A 19,654-nucleotide genomic window follows, 5' to 3' on the forward strand; every position below is an offset into this window, starting at 1 on the left:
CATGACATGCATCATATCAACAATTAACTGCTACTATTTTCACATATAGAACTTCGAAAATTTTATTCCATTCATGCGATATAAAAGATGTAATATTAATATGTGCTTATGTAATATAGGTGTAGTACGAAGTTGTGTGCATATGGGATTTAAGAGGAATGACAAGTATAAGATAATCATACATTCTTACATTTCATTACTTACCATATGTAGTTTCTCTTTACATTTAACCATATGATGATATGTATAGCTTCTAATTGTAATCTTTCCGGATGTAGGAAATTTTTTGTAGATATACAATTGGTTAGAGACTCGTGCTGATAACGTGTTATGAAATAAAAGCAATTTAGTAAAACATGAACAAGAAATAATAGTAAAAAATGAACAAGAAAGAGATAGAGAGAAAGGAAGAAATTTTCTTCTTCAATTGTGTGTATTTTCCTATCTATTACAAGGCCTTTATATAGGCATGAAAAGTGAAGAAAATATGTCATGGAATATGTCATTGAACATAGAAAATATGTCATTGAATATGTCATTAACCATTTGAGAGAAAGATCATGGAGGAAGAGTAGACATCCACCATATTTTGATTTTTATCATAACACTCCCCCTTGGATGTCCATAAATAATGTGTCTCGTTAAAACCTTATTAGAAAAAAGTACACATATTTAGAAATACGCCTTTTGGTTGCCTCGTTAAAAACCTTGCAGGGAAAACCCAATGGGACAAAACCCCAAGACTTCTCCTGCAACTGCGAATTAAACCTATGTTTTGAACACATATTTCATAAAACTGCAACTGCGAAGTAAAATTCAGTGAAACTGCTGGTGTTCAAATATCAGTATCATCGTAGTAGAGAAACTACTCGTCACCTCCGTTGACAACAAATGCTCATCTTCGAATTTCTTCTCATCAGGTAAGGTTCGAACATGTCGTTTGCTGTTTTACTCTCTTTCTTATGACTCTTCATCCTTTTCTTTTGAGTCTTTAGCGTAAACGACCATTTTTTAAAAATTGGATCCATCCCAATTCAATTAAAAATTGCGGTTAATCGATTCTCTTAATAGATGATAACATTACATTCTCGATTAGTTTAGTACAAGAGTTAATCTGTCACAAAATCTTCTCTTTTATTTGAAGCCTTAATTTCTAATTTTGTTGGTTTTTCTTTTATAAGCCTTTAACCAAGTTACAGCCAAGGTCAAGAAACCGATATGGATTTTAGGATTATAAGTCGTGACCCCATTAAATGTTATTTCATGTCGTAAGCTCAAAGAGCCTGAAACAATGGTCCTTTTTTGGCTTGTCTTCTGGTACTCCTCATATTAGATTTAGCAAATTAACATGTTTATTTATCCTTTATTGTAAGAATAATAAGGCTATTACTTGGATTATAGGCCAATTAAATTTTACGGGTGAGAAATTATTCAAATGGATTATAAAAATGATTTTTGAAGTAGATTGACTATTATTCTTTAGTAAAGATTGACCAATTTACATTGCTAATACTAATATTTTTAACTTGAATATATATGTATATAAATCTTGTGCATGTATACTAGGTTGACATGAATATATCTATACTCATTTTTTTATTGTACTAGATTGACATGAATACATCAAAATCTCAGACGACTAAAGGGGAATCAACTTCAAAGTCTGCGAAGCCTGTGTACGTTCCACCTGGTAGCTTAGTAAGGGGACGAGGGCAAAGCTTTAGTGTATTGGGATCTGTAAGAGTAAATGCTGAACAGAGAGGTTTGATTGGCAAAAGTAAAACTTTTAGTGTATTAGCTTCTGATCAGAATAAGATAACTCATAATGATAGTTTTGCGCCTCTTTGTTTTGAACCAATATTGGAAGGTGATGCTCCCCTTCCTCATCATGAAGAAGTGATGCAAGGCACTCAGAGAGGTGAATTAAGTATCTTACTGTTTTAAGCTATAATATTTTTTTTGCTATTGTACAAAAACTTTTTTATATTTGACTTAAATTGAAATTTGCAGAGCCATGTGAATCTGAAAAGGCAAAAAAAGTGAGAGGAACGAATAGGTGTAAAAATGCTGCAGGACTCAAAGTTGGAGAAAAGTTGAGCGTTGCTTTTTTGAGCTTACATCATTAAGCTTTCAGTTTTCCATTGTGGTACCTTTTCCTTCTCTATTCTAATAACTTATGCCTTTTCCTTGTTTGTGCAAACGGAATATGAATTTGTGATTTTATTGACCTGTTTATCTGTAGAGAGGAGCTTATGATGGCTTACCTTGATACTATTTTGATGTTATTAAATGGAATACAACATGAAAATCGAAACTGTTAATTAGCATACAAGTTTATTTTGAACTATGTTATGGAGTCTTGTCTTGCCAAAAACTAAAACTTCAATATTAATAAGATTGTTTGGCAGCTGTAGCTTTCATAGCTTCTTCTGCATTGTGTGGTACCATTTCATAGGCACTTATTCTGATTGCATGGTCTTTTTATTTGGAAGTGTTACATTTCTCACTTTTCCTATGTAAGGGTAATTGGTTTATGTTGTAATGCTGCTACTGGTTCCAATGAAGTCAGAAACCACAATTTCCTTCTTTATTGACTGGCGTGACAACGCCACTCTTTTTCGTGTTCACGCTTAGTCTTCAGCTGACTAAACTCCTATTTTATTGTAGCTATGCATCTGTCTTTTTACCGTTGTTAATGAATCTCTTCCAAGATCGATTCTGCTCTATGTTAGTACATTTCGATAAATACTATTCTGATCTAAGCTTCCTATTCTTTGTCCAGTACTAGAAAGCATCACTTCCTCACTTTAATCAAAATTCAAGAATATGACCGATGTGTTAAATTAGTTAGTGTGCCTCCCTTGTTAATATTAAGCTTAAATATTTCAGAATTGATATTGATAAAGCAGGACCTTCTCTAGTCTTGTTTGTTAACATTCCATATGCACTATCTATGGAGTTGGACAAACATTTACAGTATATTTTACACTTATCTTTTCAAGCTCAAACACTATTAATACTGATATTATCCTAAAACAAACCTAAAATCATGCTAGGAAAAACTCACCTTCTGATAAGAGTTCTCGAAGCTGACCATTTGACACGGAAACTGCTTGTGACTTGGTCTGATCAATAACTCAGGAACCACGTCCTCTACCAGAAATATTTTATCCCTTGACACGGCTTTGTTTTTGTCTATTCACATCTGAACCCACTTTACTTGTGTCTGTATTGTCTACTGTCTTTTTTCATGGTATTAGTTATTGTCTACAAAAAGTATTTCCTTCAGCATTAGCATATACATTCTTCCAGAAAGGTAAGCTGAAAAACACCCTAAGATAACATGGTTAGCAAATCAACTGTTGTAAAAGAGAGTATCTCAGTTATTAGAATGCTTCACACCTAAAGAAACTGTCAAGAAGAGCAACATGTTATATATAAAACATTGCATTTAAATATAAGATATACCTCCACATGTTCAAATGAGGTTGAGCTGTTGTCGTCCTCCCTTGAAACTTAACTGCAGCAGTAGTTGTTAATCATGCATATTTGCTGCTCCAAATTCGTCTAACCTCTCATTTTGACTATTGCAAGTATATTTATGCATTAGTTTCCTTCTTTTGGCTGTTAAATAGAACTGAATATAGACTCATGATCCCTTCACTATTTTCTTCAGAATCTGCCCTCTCTATCATTTAGAACTCCTATAATAACCTTTATAAGCTATTTATCATCTTTTTTGATACACACAGGTGGTTAGATTTTTATTTTTTAATTTCCAAGATAAGTTCCATGTTTACTGATACTTGTGAATATTATACGACAAATTTGACAGTTATGGCATAAATGATCAACGAGATCATGTCTTGAAACATATAAGAAAGTTATGGAACAATTGGAGAGGATCGCTGCACAAGAATATTAAGTCTAAAAGATGATGCTCAACAAGATGATGCTCTAAAAGATGTGCCAAATGGGGTAGACAAGAGTGACTGGGAATGGCTTGTCAAGGAGCATTTTTTAACTGAAAAATTTAAGGTATGATTTCATAGCTATTTATTAACATCTTGTTATATTAAGTGGCTAACCATAATTTTTTGATGTATTCTTAATTTAGGAAAAAAGTGCAAGAAACTCGATCAATAGGTCTAAGTTGAGTATGTCTCATCGTACGGGTAGTAAGCCAATTAGAGAGATCATTTATGAATTGGTGAGTAAATCTTGCAAACTATTAAGAAACCTCATCCTTGTTAACTTGTTTATTTTTAATGTGAAGGAAGGTAAAGATGGTAATCCACCAGATGTGGCAACTATCTTTTTTGAGACTCCTAAGAAGGATGCCAAGCTTGTTTAACCTGAAACCAATGAAAAATATGTATGTTTATCGATAAATTTTATTTTACATCATTTGTCTACTCTATTGTAGTATTTTAATTAAATTTTCTTTCATTTTATAGGTTAAAATCCAACAAGTGGTGCAATCTGAATCGTCTCTTACAAACATTGAGGTTGTAGAGAGGTGCTTTGGACCTCAACGCAAGAGTCATGTTGTTGGATTTGGTGGTGGGATAACCGCTAAGGAGTTGAAAGGAGGTAACTCCTCGAAAGCTGCATTATTAGAGAAGCTGATGCTACTGAAAAAGAAAATGAATCACTAAAAGGAAGCTTGGAAGGGCTAGAGAGTAATTATGATGTGTTAGAGAGTAAATACGCACATCTTGCAAGTACAATATTTGATCAGACTTCATCACCATCATCAAGTGAGCAATATGTTAAATAATTTAACAGGTTAGTAGATTGAAATCCTATTGTATTCTGTGATAAAGTTATTGCAATACTCATGCGGAATTTTTTTCTTTATGCTATTAAGGTTTATGAATGAACAAATATATAGTCATTGAAACAAGTGAATTTAAGTAAGAATGAAGTTTCAAAGATTTTGTACATGTGTAGTTAGGTTACAATCTTTATTATCCTGTTATCAGGAAGTTTAGAAAAGATAAAGGAGATTTTCTCGGCAGCTGCTCAGTTCACTTTATGTGAAAGTATTTAAATTTGAATACAGGAAAAGTTAAACACCAAGATTTCACTTTACGTCGCTACATTGTTAGTAGCATCTCATTGTGAGAAATCTGTTATTTAGGATGACAGAGTTTACTTGTATGCCTTAGTTCTCATTTCATCCATAATTGTAGGCTCCATATAAATAACTGTAACTTTACAGATATGTTTGTCATTAACATAACGAGTGTTATTGGGACAATGCTTACCTTTTTGACTTGCACACTTGTAAAGAAAGATAAGAAAGAGAGATAAACACCATCAAGGCTTGATGTTCTTGAGGAAAGATTACCATGAATACTTTTTATCCTTTCTCTGGAGCAATCGCACAAGAAAAATGAGTAGATGATTACAATATTAGGCTTCTGAAATGTAAAAAAAACTCCAAAAATGTGGTCCATTTAGCCAACTTGTGTATATGGAAACAACAAAAACTTTAGCTGGCTAATGCTAATATATGCCAATGACTTGCTATGTAAATCTGTTTTTCTAGGTGCTGGGTACAAATTTATTATGCTCAAATCAGATATGCTCAGATCTAATTGGTGACCTTGATTAAAAGATTTGCTTCTCTCATTATCCACTTCTGAATTTATTTTATTTTGCTTGTAATCAAAAAGTAATTTCATATGCTTTTGACAAGAAATAATAGCCGTATTCCAGTAGAAATTTGAGTTTAATTCTCAATCATATTGGTATGGGAGTTTAGATGAAAACCGTTATGCAGCTTATCAGGTGTGGTGCTGGTTTCTTTTTTGAGGATGTGGTCTATATCTTAGGTGCACGTTTTGTGCAGCGAAGTTACCTTAAGAGGTGATATTTCCAAGTGAAGCATAGATTTCCTTTGCAAGATTAACTATTGACATGTCCTGGAAAAAAAACAGAAAGTATAAACTAATGGCATGTACTGGAAATAAAGATAAAGTGCACTTTTAAATAGAAAATCAGTTCTCTAAATTGTTTTGAAAGATCAAAATTTTCTTGCTCCAACATATTGTCCATTACATCAATGTGAACTCCCGGCTAATAGGCGGTAGGAGCTTCTTAGTTTATTCTCTGAATTGGAACATCTAAAGGCAAATTATATAGGATCCTAACACATGAATCCGGAAGATTGTTAGGAAGAGTAGTTAAGAAGAGTATAATACTCTTAAAGGAAACTTTGAAGGTAAATATACAATAATATCAATTCAACGAGCCTCTGCAACCTGTAAATTGTTATACATCTCAAGAACATATCTATTGAGTACATTTATGTGGATACTTTTGATTAGAGTGTCTTATGAGATATACTGCAATCCGTAAATTGTTATATATCTCAAGAACATAATTGACTGTGTCGGTATGTCTCAAGTGCAATATTTGACTGATTTTTCTTGGATTGCTCATAGTTATATAATGTTTCAATATCACCTTGAATTTAGCTAATTTTTAACTCCACCTTCACAAGAAAGCTTTGTTGTCATTACAGTTAGAACTGCGTGGATTAGATGTAATAGTATGACAAAGTTTGATTGCCACCTACAAATGATATGCATCTATTATGTCAATTCTGTTAATCGGCTTACATTTATTTGTTTCTCTCGGCTATCTTCTGCTGTAGGTTTTGAAATTTTTTTGTGGCATCTTGGCTATTTACGTGTGCACTTATTATGAAAAATAATTTAATTTGTTATGTTAACAGATATGATCTTTCTTTATTAAATTGGCATACATTAGATTTTTTTTCTTTAGTTGTTTATTCTTAGTTACTAAACTGGCATACATTTGTTATGTTAACAGATCAAACAATTGAAGTCCAAAGAACCTATCCTTGAAGAAAGTGTAGAGCAAGTTGTAGTACAAGAGGTTTATGTTTTGTTAGGGATGGTTTAAAGACATTGTATATATGCTGTAATTTTATGTTTTTCTTTTAGGAATTATTAAATATGATGTCATACAATTCAGATTGGTTTCCGGTAAATATGATACTTTAGTTCTTTGTATTAATAAAGATATCAAGTATTTGATTTATTTTTGAGTGTTGTTGGGTGTGTATGAAAGAATATAAATAATTATTTCTATTTATCTAATTTAAATTTGGTTCTTAACAGTAGTTGTACAACTAAAGAAGGGAATAACGGTCGCTAAAAGCACTTGTAATAACTAAATTAGTTATTGTCATTAAAGACTTTTAACGACTGGATAACAAATTTGCGAAGGGAAAATCTTGTCATTAAAAGGGATGTATAACGCTCGTATATTATGTTGTCGCTAAAGGATCTTTAACGATTGGATTGTAATCCGGTCGTTAACTTTTAACGTCGGAGCTTTTAACGACCGGTGATGACTGGATTTTTTCTGGTCGTTAACAACTTATAACGACCGGATTTGGACTTTTAGCGACCAGATTTCCCTTCGCTAAAGGCCTATTTTCTTGTAGTGTGGGTAGAGGTACCTGGATCTGCACATGAAAAACATGTGCAGAAAGGGGCATGAGTACACCACAGCGGTACTCAGTAAGTGTCAAGCCTAACCTTGGTCGGGTAGTGACGAGAAAGGTCAGGGCCCTACTGAGGTAAATAATAATAAACATGACAGGATAAGATAAACAGTATAAATGAGAATCTACAGTAAGAATCTATACAGTAGGATAAGAGTACAATAACGGAAACAGAAATAAAGGCATAACACAAGAAAAACACCGCTCACAACATGGATAATAATCGGGGATCTCTTTGTATCCCGAGGATCTCTTGGTATCCTCAATATTTGCACTAGGGATCTCTTGGTATCCTCAATAAATACACTAGGGGTCTCTTAATATCCCAAGGATCTCTTGGTATCCTCAATAAATATACTAGGGATCTCTTGGTATCCTCAATAAATACACTAGGGATCTCTTGGTATCCCGAGGATCTCTTGGTATCTTCAATATATATGCCAGAGATCTAATGGTATCCCGCACCTCAGTCCAGATCATAAATACGTGCAGGGGATCTCTCGGGATGTCGTTCCGTAGTCTCAAATTAAAACACATAGCAGCAGCTCAAGAATATCAAAATAAATACTAAGTTCGTAACAAGTAACAGTTAATTCTAGCCTAACATGCTTCACGTAACACAATTAATGCAGTTTAAGCAAATAGGCAATTAAGTCAACTAACCATGCTTTTCTAAACTAACACATGCTAAGTTTGCAAGTAGAATAAAAACAGGTAAGAAAGGAACTCAGTTTAAATACTTAAAGTAAAACCGAATTTTCAACAATTAGCTCAAGTATGCGCTCGTCACCTTACGTACAAGGCATTTCAACTATCATATATCATAGCCTAAGGGGAAAGGCCCCCCACACAAGGTTAGACAAGCCACTTACCTCGAACCGGCTCAAAATCAACCTGAAACCACGCTCTTGCCACAAGTACTCGACTCCAAATGGCCCAAATCTATTCAATTCAATTACATAATGTAAATAATACTCCAATAACTAATTCTACAATTTAATTCTAAGCTAATACGCGAAATTATGTAAAATGACCAAAACGCCCCTCGGGCCCACGTCTCAGAATCGGGTGAAATTTACATTTTCAGAAACCTCGTACTTTCACGAGTCTATACATAACAAGAATACTGGAATCAGAGTCCAAATGACCCCTCAAATCCTCATTTAAAGGCCTCTTAAACTCAAGCCCTAATTACCTATTTTTCCCAAATTTCTCACCACTAATTAGGTCTTTAATCACATGAAAACGAGTTATAAAGTCAAGAACGTTACTTCCAAGTGTTTCCCCTTTGTTTTCCTCTAAAATCCCTCTTAGAAGCTTCAAACCCGGATGAAAATGGTGGAAGAATGGCTCAATTTTGCAAACACAACTATTTATAAGTTCTGCCCAGCGATTACCGCATTTGTTGCCCTGGGACCGCATCTGCGGTCCCGCTTATGCGGACAAAACGTCACATCTGCCTCTCACTAAAATGCCAGGTTCCGTATCTGCGGACCTTTAACCGCAGGAGCGGTTCCGCTTCTGCGAGCCTCACACCGCATCTGCGGTTTCTGAAGAATCAACCCAAAGCCACTTTTGTGGCCCTTTATCCACTTCTACGGTGCCGCATCTGCGGTCCCCAAGCCGCAGATGCGAAAATACCAGAAGCAGCCATGCTACAGCTGCTGCAACACTTCTTCAACCTTCCCATCAACCATCCGAAATCACCCCGAGGCCCCCGGGACCTCAACCAAAAGCACCAATATTACCTAATACTTTATTCAAACTTGTACCAATCCTTAAAATACCTAAAACAACATTGAAACCTTGGACTAATCAAGGATTTAAGCCTAAGAACTCCAAATTTCCTTAAAATATGCTTTCGATAAAAAACCCAACCAAACCATCTCCGAATAACCTGAAATTTTGAATGCATATCCCAAATGACATGACGGAACTACTGAAACTCTCGGAATTCCATTGCGACCCTCGGTTCAAAATCTCACTATCGAATCGGAAACTTGAAAAACTCAATTTTCGGCATTTCAAGCCTAAATTAGCTACGTACCTCCAAAACACACTCCGAACACGCTCCCCACCCCGAAATCACCCAATTGAGCTAACGGAACCATCAGATTCCCATTCCGAGGCCATCTTCATACTATTCTGACTACGGTAAATTTTCCAACATTTAAGCTCTCATTTAGGGACTAAGTGTCCCAAAACTCTCCGAAACTTAAAACCGAACATCCTGGCAAATCAAATTAGCAGAATTAAACTTGGGGAAAGCAGTTAACAGGGGATCGGGGCGTTAATTTTTAAGACGACCGGACGGGTCGTCACATCGACGAAATTGACGTATTTCATTCCGATCATGACTTCATGGAATTCAGAGTAGTTTGCTAGGATCTATATTAGGAGATTGTTCGTCTGCATGGTGTACCTATTTTTATCATCACAGACTGCGACATTCAGTTTACTTTGTAGTTTTGGAGGGCGGTTCCGCGTGAGTTGGGTATGCATGTGGAGTTGAGTACTGTATTTCACCCTCAGATGGATGGGGAATCCAAGCAGACCATTCAGACCTTGGAGGATATTTTGAGGGCATGTACTATTGATTTCGAAAGTTAGTGGAACCAAATTCTACCTCTAGCAGAAATTGCCGACAATGACAATTACCAGTCTAGTATTCAGATGGTTCCATATGAGGCCTTATATGGTAGGCGATGTCGTTCTCTGATTGTTGGTTTGATCCCGATGAGGCTAGTTTATTGGGCAAAAACTTGGTTCGCGATGCTTTGGAGAAGGTGAAGTTGATTGAGGAGAGGGTTCGCATAGCTTAGTCTAGGCAGAAGAGTTATGCTGATAGGAGAGTTCGTGATGTGGATTTCATGGAGGGTGAGAATCATAGTCTCACCCATGAAAGGTGTAATAAGGTTTGGGAAGAAGGGCAAGCTGAGCCCAAGGTCTAATGGTCCTTTTGAGGTGTTGGAGAGAGCCAACGAGGTTGCTTATAGACTTGCCTTGCCTCGTAGTCTTTCGAGAGTTTATCTGGTGATCCATGTTTCTATACTTCATAAGTATCATGAAGATAAGTCACATGTTTTGGTCTTCAGCACAGTGTAATTGGATGAGAATATGGCTTATAAGGAATGGTCATTTCGGACAGAACGGTTCAGAAGCTGAGGCCAAAAGATATTGCATCTGTGAAGGTCTATTGGAGAGTTCAGCCAGTCGAGGAGGTGACTTGGGAGACTGAGCATGATATGCGGACCAGATGTCCTTACCTTTTTGGCACTCTAGGTATGATTCTAAACTAGTTCAAGGACGAACATTAGTTTAAGAGTGGGAGAATGAAACGACATGACCAATTGTTTTGTGTATTTGAGACCCATTTCCCTATTTGATTATTCTTGTAGCTTGGTTGTTGTTTTATGACTTACGGGGATGGTTGGTTTGGTTCAGAGCTGTTTTAGAGTAAATTGGAACACTTAGTTCCTTTGTTAGAACCTTAAATTGGAAGAATTGACCAAGATTTGAATTTTGTTTAAACGACCTTGGATTCGTAATTTGATGGTTCCAATAGGTTTGCATGGTAATTTTGGCCTTAGGTGTGTGTTCGTATTTGTATTTAGAGGTTCCTAGGATGTTTCGGTGCTATTTGTCGAAAGTTGGCAATTTGAAGGTTTGGAGAGTTCCTAAGTTTGATCGAGAGTTGACTTTGATGCTATCAGGTTCGGATTGTTATTCTGGGACTTGTGTGCAATGTTTGATTGTAATCCAGATTGGCTAGGCTTGAATCGGATACTTGGTTTGAAGTTTGGAAATTCTTGAACTTAAGAGAAGTTTAACTTATGTTTTGGCCTTTGATTCATTGATTTGATGTTATCATATGTGTTTGGAGGCTTTGGATAGTTCTGGGTAGTGTCTATGGACTTGTTTGTATGATTGGATGGGATCTTGGAGGGCTCGAGTCAAGTTATTCATCACAATTGTGGAGGAGGCATCACGATTGTGGAGTGTATTTTGGAGTTGGGGAAGGCTGTTCTTCGCGTTTGTGTTCATGTTTGCGATAGGGGTGTCGCGTTCTTATTGGGTTGTGGATGATTGGCCTTCGCGTTTGCGATACGGGGGTCACGTTCATGCAGAGGTGAGGTAGTCTGTGGTTGGATAGAGCTTGGCCTTCATGTTCGTTGGACGGTGCTCGCTTTCGCGTAGGCCTGAAGCGACTGTGCATCGCGCTCACAAGAGGAAAGCTGCATTCGCGAAGGGCTATTTGACGTTGTGATATTTATGTGCTTCGCAACGCGAGACAGTGACCGCATTCGCGAAGGGTATCGCTGGCCAGACTTATAAGTGGCTTATTTCAGGATTTCACCTATTATTTCATATTTTGAACTCTAACTTGGAGAGGGACGATTTTGAAGAGGATTTTCACACAAGGAAAGAGGGTAAGCGATTTTTACTTGATTTTGATATTATATCTTGTTTCTCCATGGATTATTACTCATAGATTATGGGATTTGAAAGAGAAATTCGGAGATTTTGACTATAATTTTGAAGAGTGCAAATTGGGGATTTGGAAGTCGATTTTGACTTGGTTTTGGAATCTAGTCATATATTTGGACTCCTAGATTATGGGTAGTCGAGATCTACCCCTTGACTCTGGTTTTGACCATATGGGACCAGATTGACTTTTGTTGACATCTAGGAATTTGATTAATGATTGAAGTTTTATTATTAGGAATTGATTCATGTGGCTTTGTTTGGCGTTATTGAGATGTTTTTGGTTAGATTCGGGCCAATCGGAGGTGGTTTCCAAAGGAAAGGCAGTTTTAGATGGTTGATTTGGTCTGTTTGAGGTATGTATCTTGCCTAATCTTATGAGGGGATAACCCTTAAGATTGAACCTTATATGGCTAATTGTATGTACATAAAGCGACATATATGTGAGTGACGAGCATATATGCAGGTGCTATGTATGAAAAATGACCGGACTAGACTATAGGCTTCTACTATGCCTTAATTCTATTGTGTGCTCTCTATGATACATGTGTAATCTTTGTATGACTACGTGAGCTTATCCTTTCATGCTATATATCATGTTTTAGGATTAATATCTCCTAATTAGCCAAGATGGGCATTTGTGGAATCAATGCTAAATTAATTTAGTCGTAGTCATGTCTTATATCTTGAGCACATATCTGCACTTTATTATTTTCATATCCTTGTGTACCTATTGATGAATTGTGAGAATATTTATCTTGATTTTTTATCTTGAATTTATTATTATTATAGCACATATGGACATGCTGGGCGGATCGATTGGGTGTTGGCACGAGATCTATTCAGTGCAGATTTTGTTATTGTGATGATGTGTGGAGTATAGGTGTCTCATTATCCATTATGATGATATTTTTATTATTAGGCATGGGATTTTTTACCGCAGTGTGTGGCTATAGGCTCATTCCCCTAGGGCCTCCCTCTCTTATTTCTCTCTTGATGGCGCATATGCGGATTGTGGTGCTGTGATTGGTGTGATTGATTTTGATGGAGTATAAAGGTGGCATTCTTGTTTGATGATGAGTGGAGTATAAGGGTGGGATATTTTTTTATGATGAGTGGAGTTGTCACGACCCAAAACCACCATCCGGTAATGATGGCGCCTAACTCACTTGTTAGGCGAGCCAAGCATAACAATAATGATTCAAGATAATGAATTACAAAATAATACAAGTCTAGATCCAAATATCATAAAAAAGATTGCACGGATATAAATCCCCCAAATTTGGTAATATAGAGTCATGAGATCTACATTGTGAATACAAGTCTGATACTCCCTCCATTTAATATTAAATGAGGTAGTTTGACTCGGCACGGAGTTTAAGAAAAAAGAAAAAGACTTTTGAAACTTGTGGTCTTAAAAGCTTAAAAGTAAAAAGTTTGTGGGGCCATGACATTTGTGTGGCTATAAAAGCTTCTCATTAAGGGTAAATGGGTAAAATGAAAGAGTTTAAAGTTGAATTATTTCCAAATTTAGAAATTTGTCATTTATTTTGGAACAGACTAAAAAGAAAAGTACCTCATTTAATATGAAACGGAGGAAGTAATATGTAAAAATATTATTTGGACAACAACAACAATACATAAATGGAAAGAGACGTCAAGGGCTGCGGACGGAGTGCAGCTCTGCCTCTTTTCTCGTCAACTTAACTGCTATCTAGAAAATTCTCCCAATTAGGTCCCACACCTGGATCAGTATAATCAAGTGCATAGTGTAATATGAAATCAATACCATGTGCTCCGTAAGTATCATGACTAACCTCATATAGGAAGTCGCAAGAATCAGCAATGATACTCATGTGATAAAACATGAACAAGGCATGAAAGCATGTGAATACGCAGTAACAATGCCAAAATCTATGCCTAGCTGCAGGTAAAGATCATGGTGCATATAGAGAAGATATGCATGAACATTAACAGGATAACATTCAGCTTATAGAGGAGAAATGCATAAAAAAGGCAAGTCAAATTACACAGAGAGAGACCTATAGAGACGATATATATTGTGTATCAATTCATTAACATAAAGCAGCATATAGAGAGGATATGCATAAAGAGGCATGTACACAACTACGAAGCCAGCATATAGTGAAACTATACAGTATAATCATGTATACACCCAAGGTATTTGCATATGAGAAGATATACAAAGACCCAACACTTATCAGTTTTCCACAACTGCGTATACGTCATCAAGGATAAACATGAGAGGACGACCCAAAGGGGATATATACTTATCCACACCTTGCACGGATAACTCACATGCCATAATAGTCATGTGGACAACTCATGCGCCACTATCAACTCAACTCGCACGGACCACTCACGTGTTGTCAAACTAGTCCAAAACATAGAAGCATATACAAGAATACATGTATACAGACAACGAACACCAAATCAAGTACTCCTAGATTGATAAAATAACATGCTAAAGTACATGCATGTGCGAAGTATACAATTACGGCTTAGATTAGTCGGATATGCCTCAAATCAGTAGTTATCATGTTTGAACAGGAGATTAACATACACATAATCTATAACATGATTCAGGAAGTCATGTAGTCGTACAACATGTAAAGCATGATAATAAGAATCACAAATATTCAAAACAAGACATAATATAGCCTAAATACTACCCGGAACATGAATAAAACTTGATGTACGCACATGGGCTCAACCCCTCGCATGAATGCTACCCTTAGCACGTAGCCAACACTAATGACTCAGGCAACTAGAGCCTCAACCAAGTTTAGGCAAGATACTTACCTCAATCAAGCTAAATCAATACTTCAAAAATGCATTCCCACGCAAATCGACCTCTGAAAGGCTCGAATCTAGCCAAAAACAACTCAATAACATCAAATATCGCCAAAGGAAACAACCCCACCAAATAATAAAGTTTCAATTCTTATACAAATACACAAAGTCAACCAAAAAGTCAACCCAGACCCGCATCTTGAAACCTAACCAAACTCTCAAATCCTTGTTACCCACTCTAATATGAGATCATATGTACAAGCTTCATCCAAATACGATCTCCAATCAGCCCCCAAATCTCCAATTTTCACTCTCCAAAACCATAGCCAAGACCCTCAAAATTCTCTTTTAACTCACATAATCTATGTGTAAACATCTACGGGAAAATAAGATAAAATGTTAAAATCAAGTAGAAATCACTGACCCTCTTGCCTTGTGAGAAAATCCCTTTCAAAAGTCGCCCCTCTCCAAGTCTAGGGCTCAAAATATAAAATAATGAGTCAAAGTTCCGAAATTAAATCACTTATACTTCTGTCGGTGGTACCCTTTGTGAACGCAGCCACTTCCTCGCGTTCGCAAAGCATAGAAATCCACAACATCAAATTAAACCTACATCAACGTGGTCCCCACCCCTCGATCGTGATGCCCACACACCACAAGCCTATGCAAACGCGTTCCCCTTCCCGTGAATGTGAAAGCCAAAGATGGGACCCTTCTCAGTCGGCCTCATTAATATGTGAATGTGATGCCTAGGTTGTGAATGTGAAGGCCATTCAGCCTCACCCATTGAGAAAGCGGCCCTTGTGTCATCAACGCAAAGAAGAAGACCGCTACCCAGCTCAAAACACTCTGCGATCGTGATCTAGACTCCGTGATCGCGAAGAAGGAACTGACACCAGCAAAAATCTGCAACTTTCCAAAATGCTCTAGGTCGTCTGAAACCTACTCGAGCCCCCGTGGACCCTGTCCAATCACACCAACAAGTATATAAATTGTATACGAACTCGCACGTAATCTAAAAATATCAAAATAACACTCATAACCAAGAATCGAACACCAAAATACATAATACATTCTGATTATAGGCTATAATTACGTATTTTAGTCGATTATTACACTCTAATTTACTGCACTTTAGTTGAGTTTGCGCTTTAATCGCTAGTGTTTTGCACTAATTGTGTGTTTTATGCCTTGTAGGTGTGATTCCGAGCTATATAGATGTTATGAAATGAATTTAAGTGGTTTGGAGCTTTGAATTCTGAGTAAGAGCTCAAGGAACTAAGCCGGGATCGTGTTCGGGGATCAACGGATGATAAAACAACAAAACAAAAACTCGAAGAGGCATATTGCGCACTGTCTAGTAAAATAGACATAACATTTTGCTCATAAATCCATTTGGGCTCAATAATATATTGTTAGAAATATAACTCAAAGGGATACAACTTTTATGTTTTACGTTTTTCCAAATTCTAAACGGAACAGTGTGAAAAACCCTGGTTTTGGCGCGACCGCGGCAGAACCGCGACAGAGGGCAGTCGCGGACAACTGAAGAATCTGAGAGGGTGTTTGGCCGCGGTTTGACCGCGACCGCGGTGGAACCGCGGCAGGATGCATAAATTTCAGGGACCAAAGTGCAAAACACGGAATTTTAAGCCCTAAACCTTATATTAAACCAAGGAAGCCGGCCAAGAAAAGGAGAGGACATATTTTTGACATAGATTTGACCTAAGGAGGCAGAAACACAATAGGAGCAAGGCTTGGGAATTCTTCTACAAGTTTTTTCTTTCTTCTTCCTATTTTTCATTGTTGGTTATGACTTTTAGTATTGTAGTTTTACATACTATTATGAATAGCTAATTTGTTATCTAGAGTTTTGATAGAACCTTTTGTAGGATAAATTCTTGTTATGTTTTTATATAATTGAGCCGTAGTATAATCTCTATTTGTTCAACTACGTTCTTATTGTAGTTAATTGAAGAGCTCTCAATTAGCTGTGCCTATTTAGTGTGCATAAATCGGGAGAGAGTGCATATTTAGGTAATTGTTGAACAACACCACTCCCAGAGTATATGAGGGATCAATAACCGAGGGTTTAAAGGTGGGATTAGGGATAACGAAGCCTTGGGTGCGATCTGAAGTGAGCTGTATCAAAAGTCAGCTAGCGTAGCTCGGGAGAGTGCGTCTAGTAAATTGTCGTGATTACTCGTAAGAGATTTATGGTAATAAGAGTGCTCATGATCGGTAAAGAATACTTAGGCGAAATTATAGAAGACATAGCGGGAAGGATTCCGACAATTGGGGAAATCATAACTCTAGACCTCCTTAATCTTGTCTCTAACTCTTAGTATCTTTAGTTGTTAATTTATTATTTTAATTTGTTAATCAATTAGTAAAACACAAGAATCTAAATATCTATAAGTTAGGAACTGTTCAAGCTTGTCTTCTTGGTGATAGTGAACAGTTGTAGCTAAGCCTTAGTTCTCTGTGGGATTCGACTCTGGACTTGTAAGCCGGATTATATTTGCAACGACCGCATTGTCCTTTTTATAAGGCATAGTTGGGCGTGATCAAATTTTGGCGCCGTTGCCGGGGAACTAACGGTGTAGCTGTAGGTGTACATATTGCTAGGTTTCAAGTTTGAACTTTTATTTTTATTTTTTTTGTATTTTTTTTGTTTTACTAGTTGATTTAAAAAAAACATGGCATCATGGAATTATGAAAGTTTTGATGTTGGTAATTCTACTTTTAATCCTCCTTATACATATTGTGATGAAAACCACCCTTGGCAAAATTATCAAAGTATTCCCGAGAGCGAGTTATGTGCACCAACTCAATCTTATGTGTGGAATATGTGTGATATGTGTGGTGGTCAAGATGGTCACTTTCATGGTTGTGCTTATATTTCTTATCTTCCCCCAACCCCTTATTATGATGATTCTATATTTTCTTGTGAGGATAATAGGAACAAAGAACCTCGGGAAGCTGACCTAAAGAAGATCGAAGATATGTTAAACTGTCTTATAGAACAACAAAGTAAAATACTGTTGCAGATAGAAAGGCAAGATGAAACTATTTACAACTTGGAGGCTCAAGTGAGTCAATTAGTTGAAGCGTTTAATGCTCAATATGTCAATATTATGGATAGTATCCATGAGCAATTTGCATTAGAGACGGAAATTGAGGTGCCAATGGAGGGGTCCAAAGTAGAACCCCAACACTCTAACCATCTAGAATTTGAGGATGCCGATGTTGAAGAAATAATACTAGAGTCAACCAGGGACGTTGAAGATACAAATTTAGTTGACTCTAGTGTTTTGGGTGTTGAGGAGGTCGAAAATCTTGAAGTTCATGAATTGGAACGTGTTGGACCTCATTCCAAACACTTCTCTACATTATGTTCGGACGGTGAAATGGGAATGGATCTTTACGAGCATAAAAAGGAGTCCAAGGAAGAGGTAGATGGGCCTTATATTTTGAAATTCTCAAGGCCGTCTAGGCAAGGTGACACTCCTCGGTCGAGAGCCAAAAAGTGCATAAGACTCTATCTAATTTTTGGCTTGCAAGAATTTGTACCGCCCCAAGAGCATAATCATAAGCTTGAAGAAAAACTTGGGGTGCGATTCATAAGTTCGAAGTGGAGGCAGAAAGTGATTCACGTCATGCCGCGGCGTTAAATCAAGCGATTGTTGGGAGGCAACCCAGCTTTACTGATTTCTTTTATTTTTTGTATTAATTTTTTTTAATTGTATTATTTTTGTAGTGTCAATTTTTTATTTTCTAGGAGCATGGAAAGCAAAGGTATTGGAAGGATATAATAACAAACCAAATGGTTGGAACTAAGTGTGAGGTACCCGCACGAAGGACCAAGCTTGGGAGAAGTCTGAGTATCCCATGAGCTGTTAATGCTTCGGCCTTTGGCCTACCAGGGAGTTTCTTTTACCCTTTTTATTAGTTATGGTGTGCATTGGGGACAATGCACAATTTTAAGTGTGGGGTGAGGAGATTGTCTGGGGGACTTTTTATGCTATTTTAGTTGTGTTAGTTTAATTGAACAATTTTTTTTAATAGAAAAGATTGGATTTTTCCTGACGATGGATCTATTAGACAATTTTCTTGAGGGATTTAAGTCTAAAAAAAAGTACAAAAATTTTTTCTTTTGTTAGGTAGTGTAATAATTACCCCTTGGTTTTTCTTTAAACCACGGTTCTTTTCCAAGGGTTTTGTTTGAACCGGGTGTAGTTAGTTTTATTATTTTTAGGAGTAAGAGCCAATGTGAGATGAATTGAATTGAAGCAATATCTCTTGACTTTGTTATGCCTTGAGAATAGTGAGTACTTTGGTTGTGACGCTTAGGCTCAGTTTTTGACTCTTGTAGAAGTACCTTAAATTGTATGATCTTAACTTTGCTTAACTGCTTTGACTAGAGTGTCTTGATGCTCTAATATTGAGTGAGTTAGTCATGTGCCATGCGTGCGTGAGGGTTGTTGTATTCTGTGCATTGCATTTGATGCCTAGAACTTGCCCTGTGTGTTTGCGAAGCGAAATAGTAGTTTTATTCAGTCTAGGAAGTGATATAGACATTTCTTTGTTGAGCCAGATATGTATATTTTACCTACCTAATTGTTATGTATCGTAGTTAACCCCTTTGAGCCTATAATCTTATTTCTTTGGCAACCACATTACAAGCCTTACCCATTTGTTTGAATTAACCATCTATTTGAACCATTGTAACCTCTCATGAGCACTTGAATTGTTTATGAACTTTGTAAAAGTTAAAGTGTGGGGTGGTTGGTTTGGCTTTTGAGTGGAACT

At 36.7% G+C, this 19,654-nt stretch overlaps 1 protein-coding gene across 6 annotated transcripts; it reads left to right on the plus strand.

The window, feature by feature from the left end:
• Positions 1 to 716: 716 nt before the first annotated feature.
• Positions 717 to 7,024, plus strand: LOC107813501 (uncharacterized). 6 transcript variants are annotated; one of them, XR_001654357.2, is made up of 8 exons: positions 729 to 920; positions 1,609 to 1,918; positions 2,011 to 2,146; positions 3,836 to 4,038; positions 4,118 to 4,210; positions 4,277 to 4,375; positions 4,458 to 4,788; positions 6,844 to 7,024. XR_001654357.2 is itself a non-coding variant. In XM_075254732.1 (4 exons), exons 2-3 carry the CDS (start codon positions 1,615 to 1,617, stop codon positions 2,124 to 2,126), a joined length of 420 nt encoding a protein of 139 aa, XP_075110833.1. In that variant the 5' UTR covers positions 729 to 920; positions 1,609 to 1,614; the 3' UTR covers positions 2,127 to 2,146; positions 3,836 to 4,039. The 6 variants fall into 6 exon arrangements, 1 of the variants encoding a protein (XP_075110833.1); XR_001654358.2 differs by having other exon boundaries at positions 4,281 to 4,375; XR_001654356.2 differs by having other exon boundaries at positions 717 to 920; positions 4,118 to 4,375.
• The last annotated feature ends 12,630 nt before the right edge of the window (positions 7,025 to 19,654 follow it).

Source organism: Nicotiana tabacum, chromosome 6 (genome assembly GCF_000715075.1).
Source record: "Nicotiana tabacum cultivar K326 chromosome 6, ASM71507v2, whole genome shotgun sequence".
NCBI lineage: Eukaryota > Viridiplantae > Streptophyta > Magnoliopsida > Solanales > Solanaceae > Nicotiana > Nicotiana tabacum.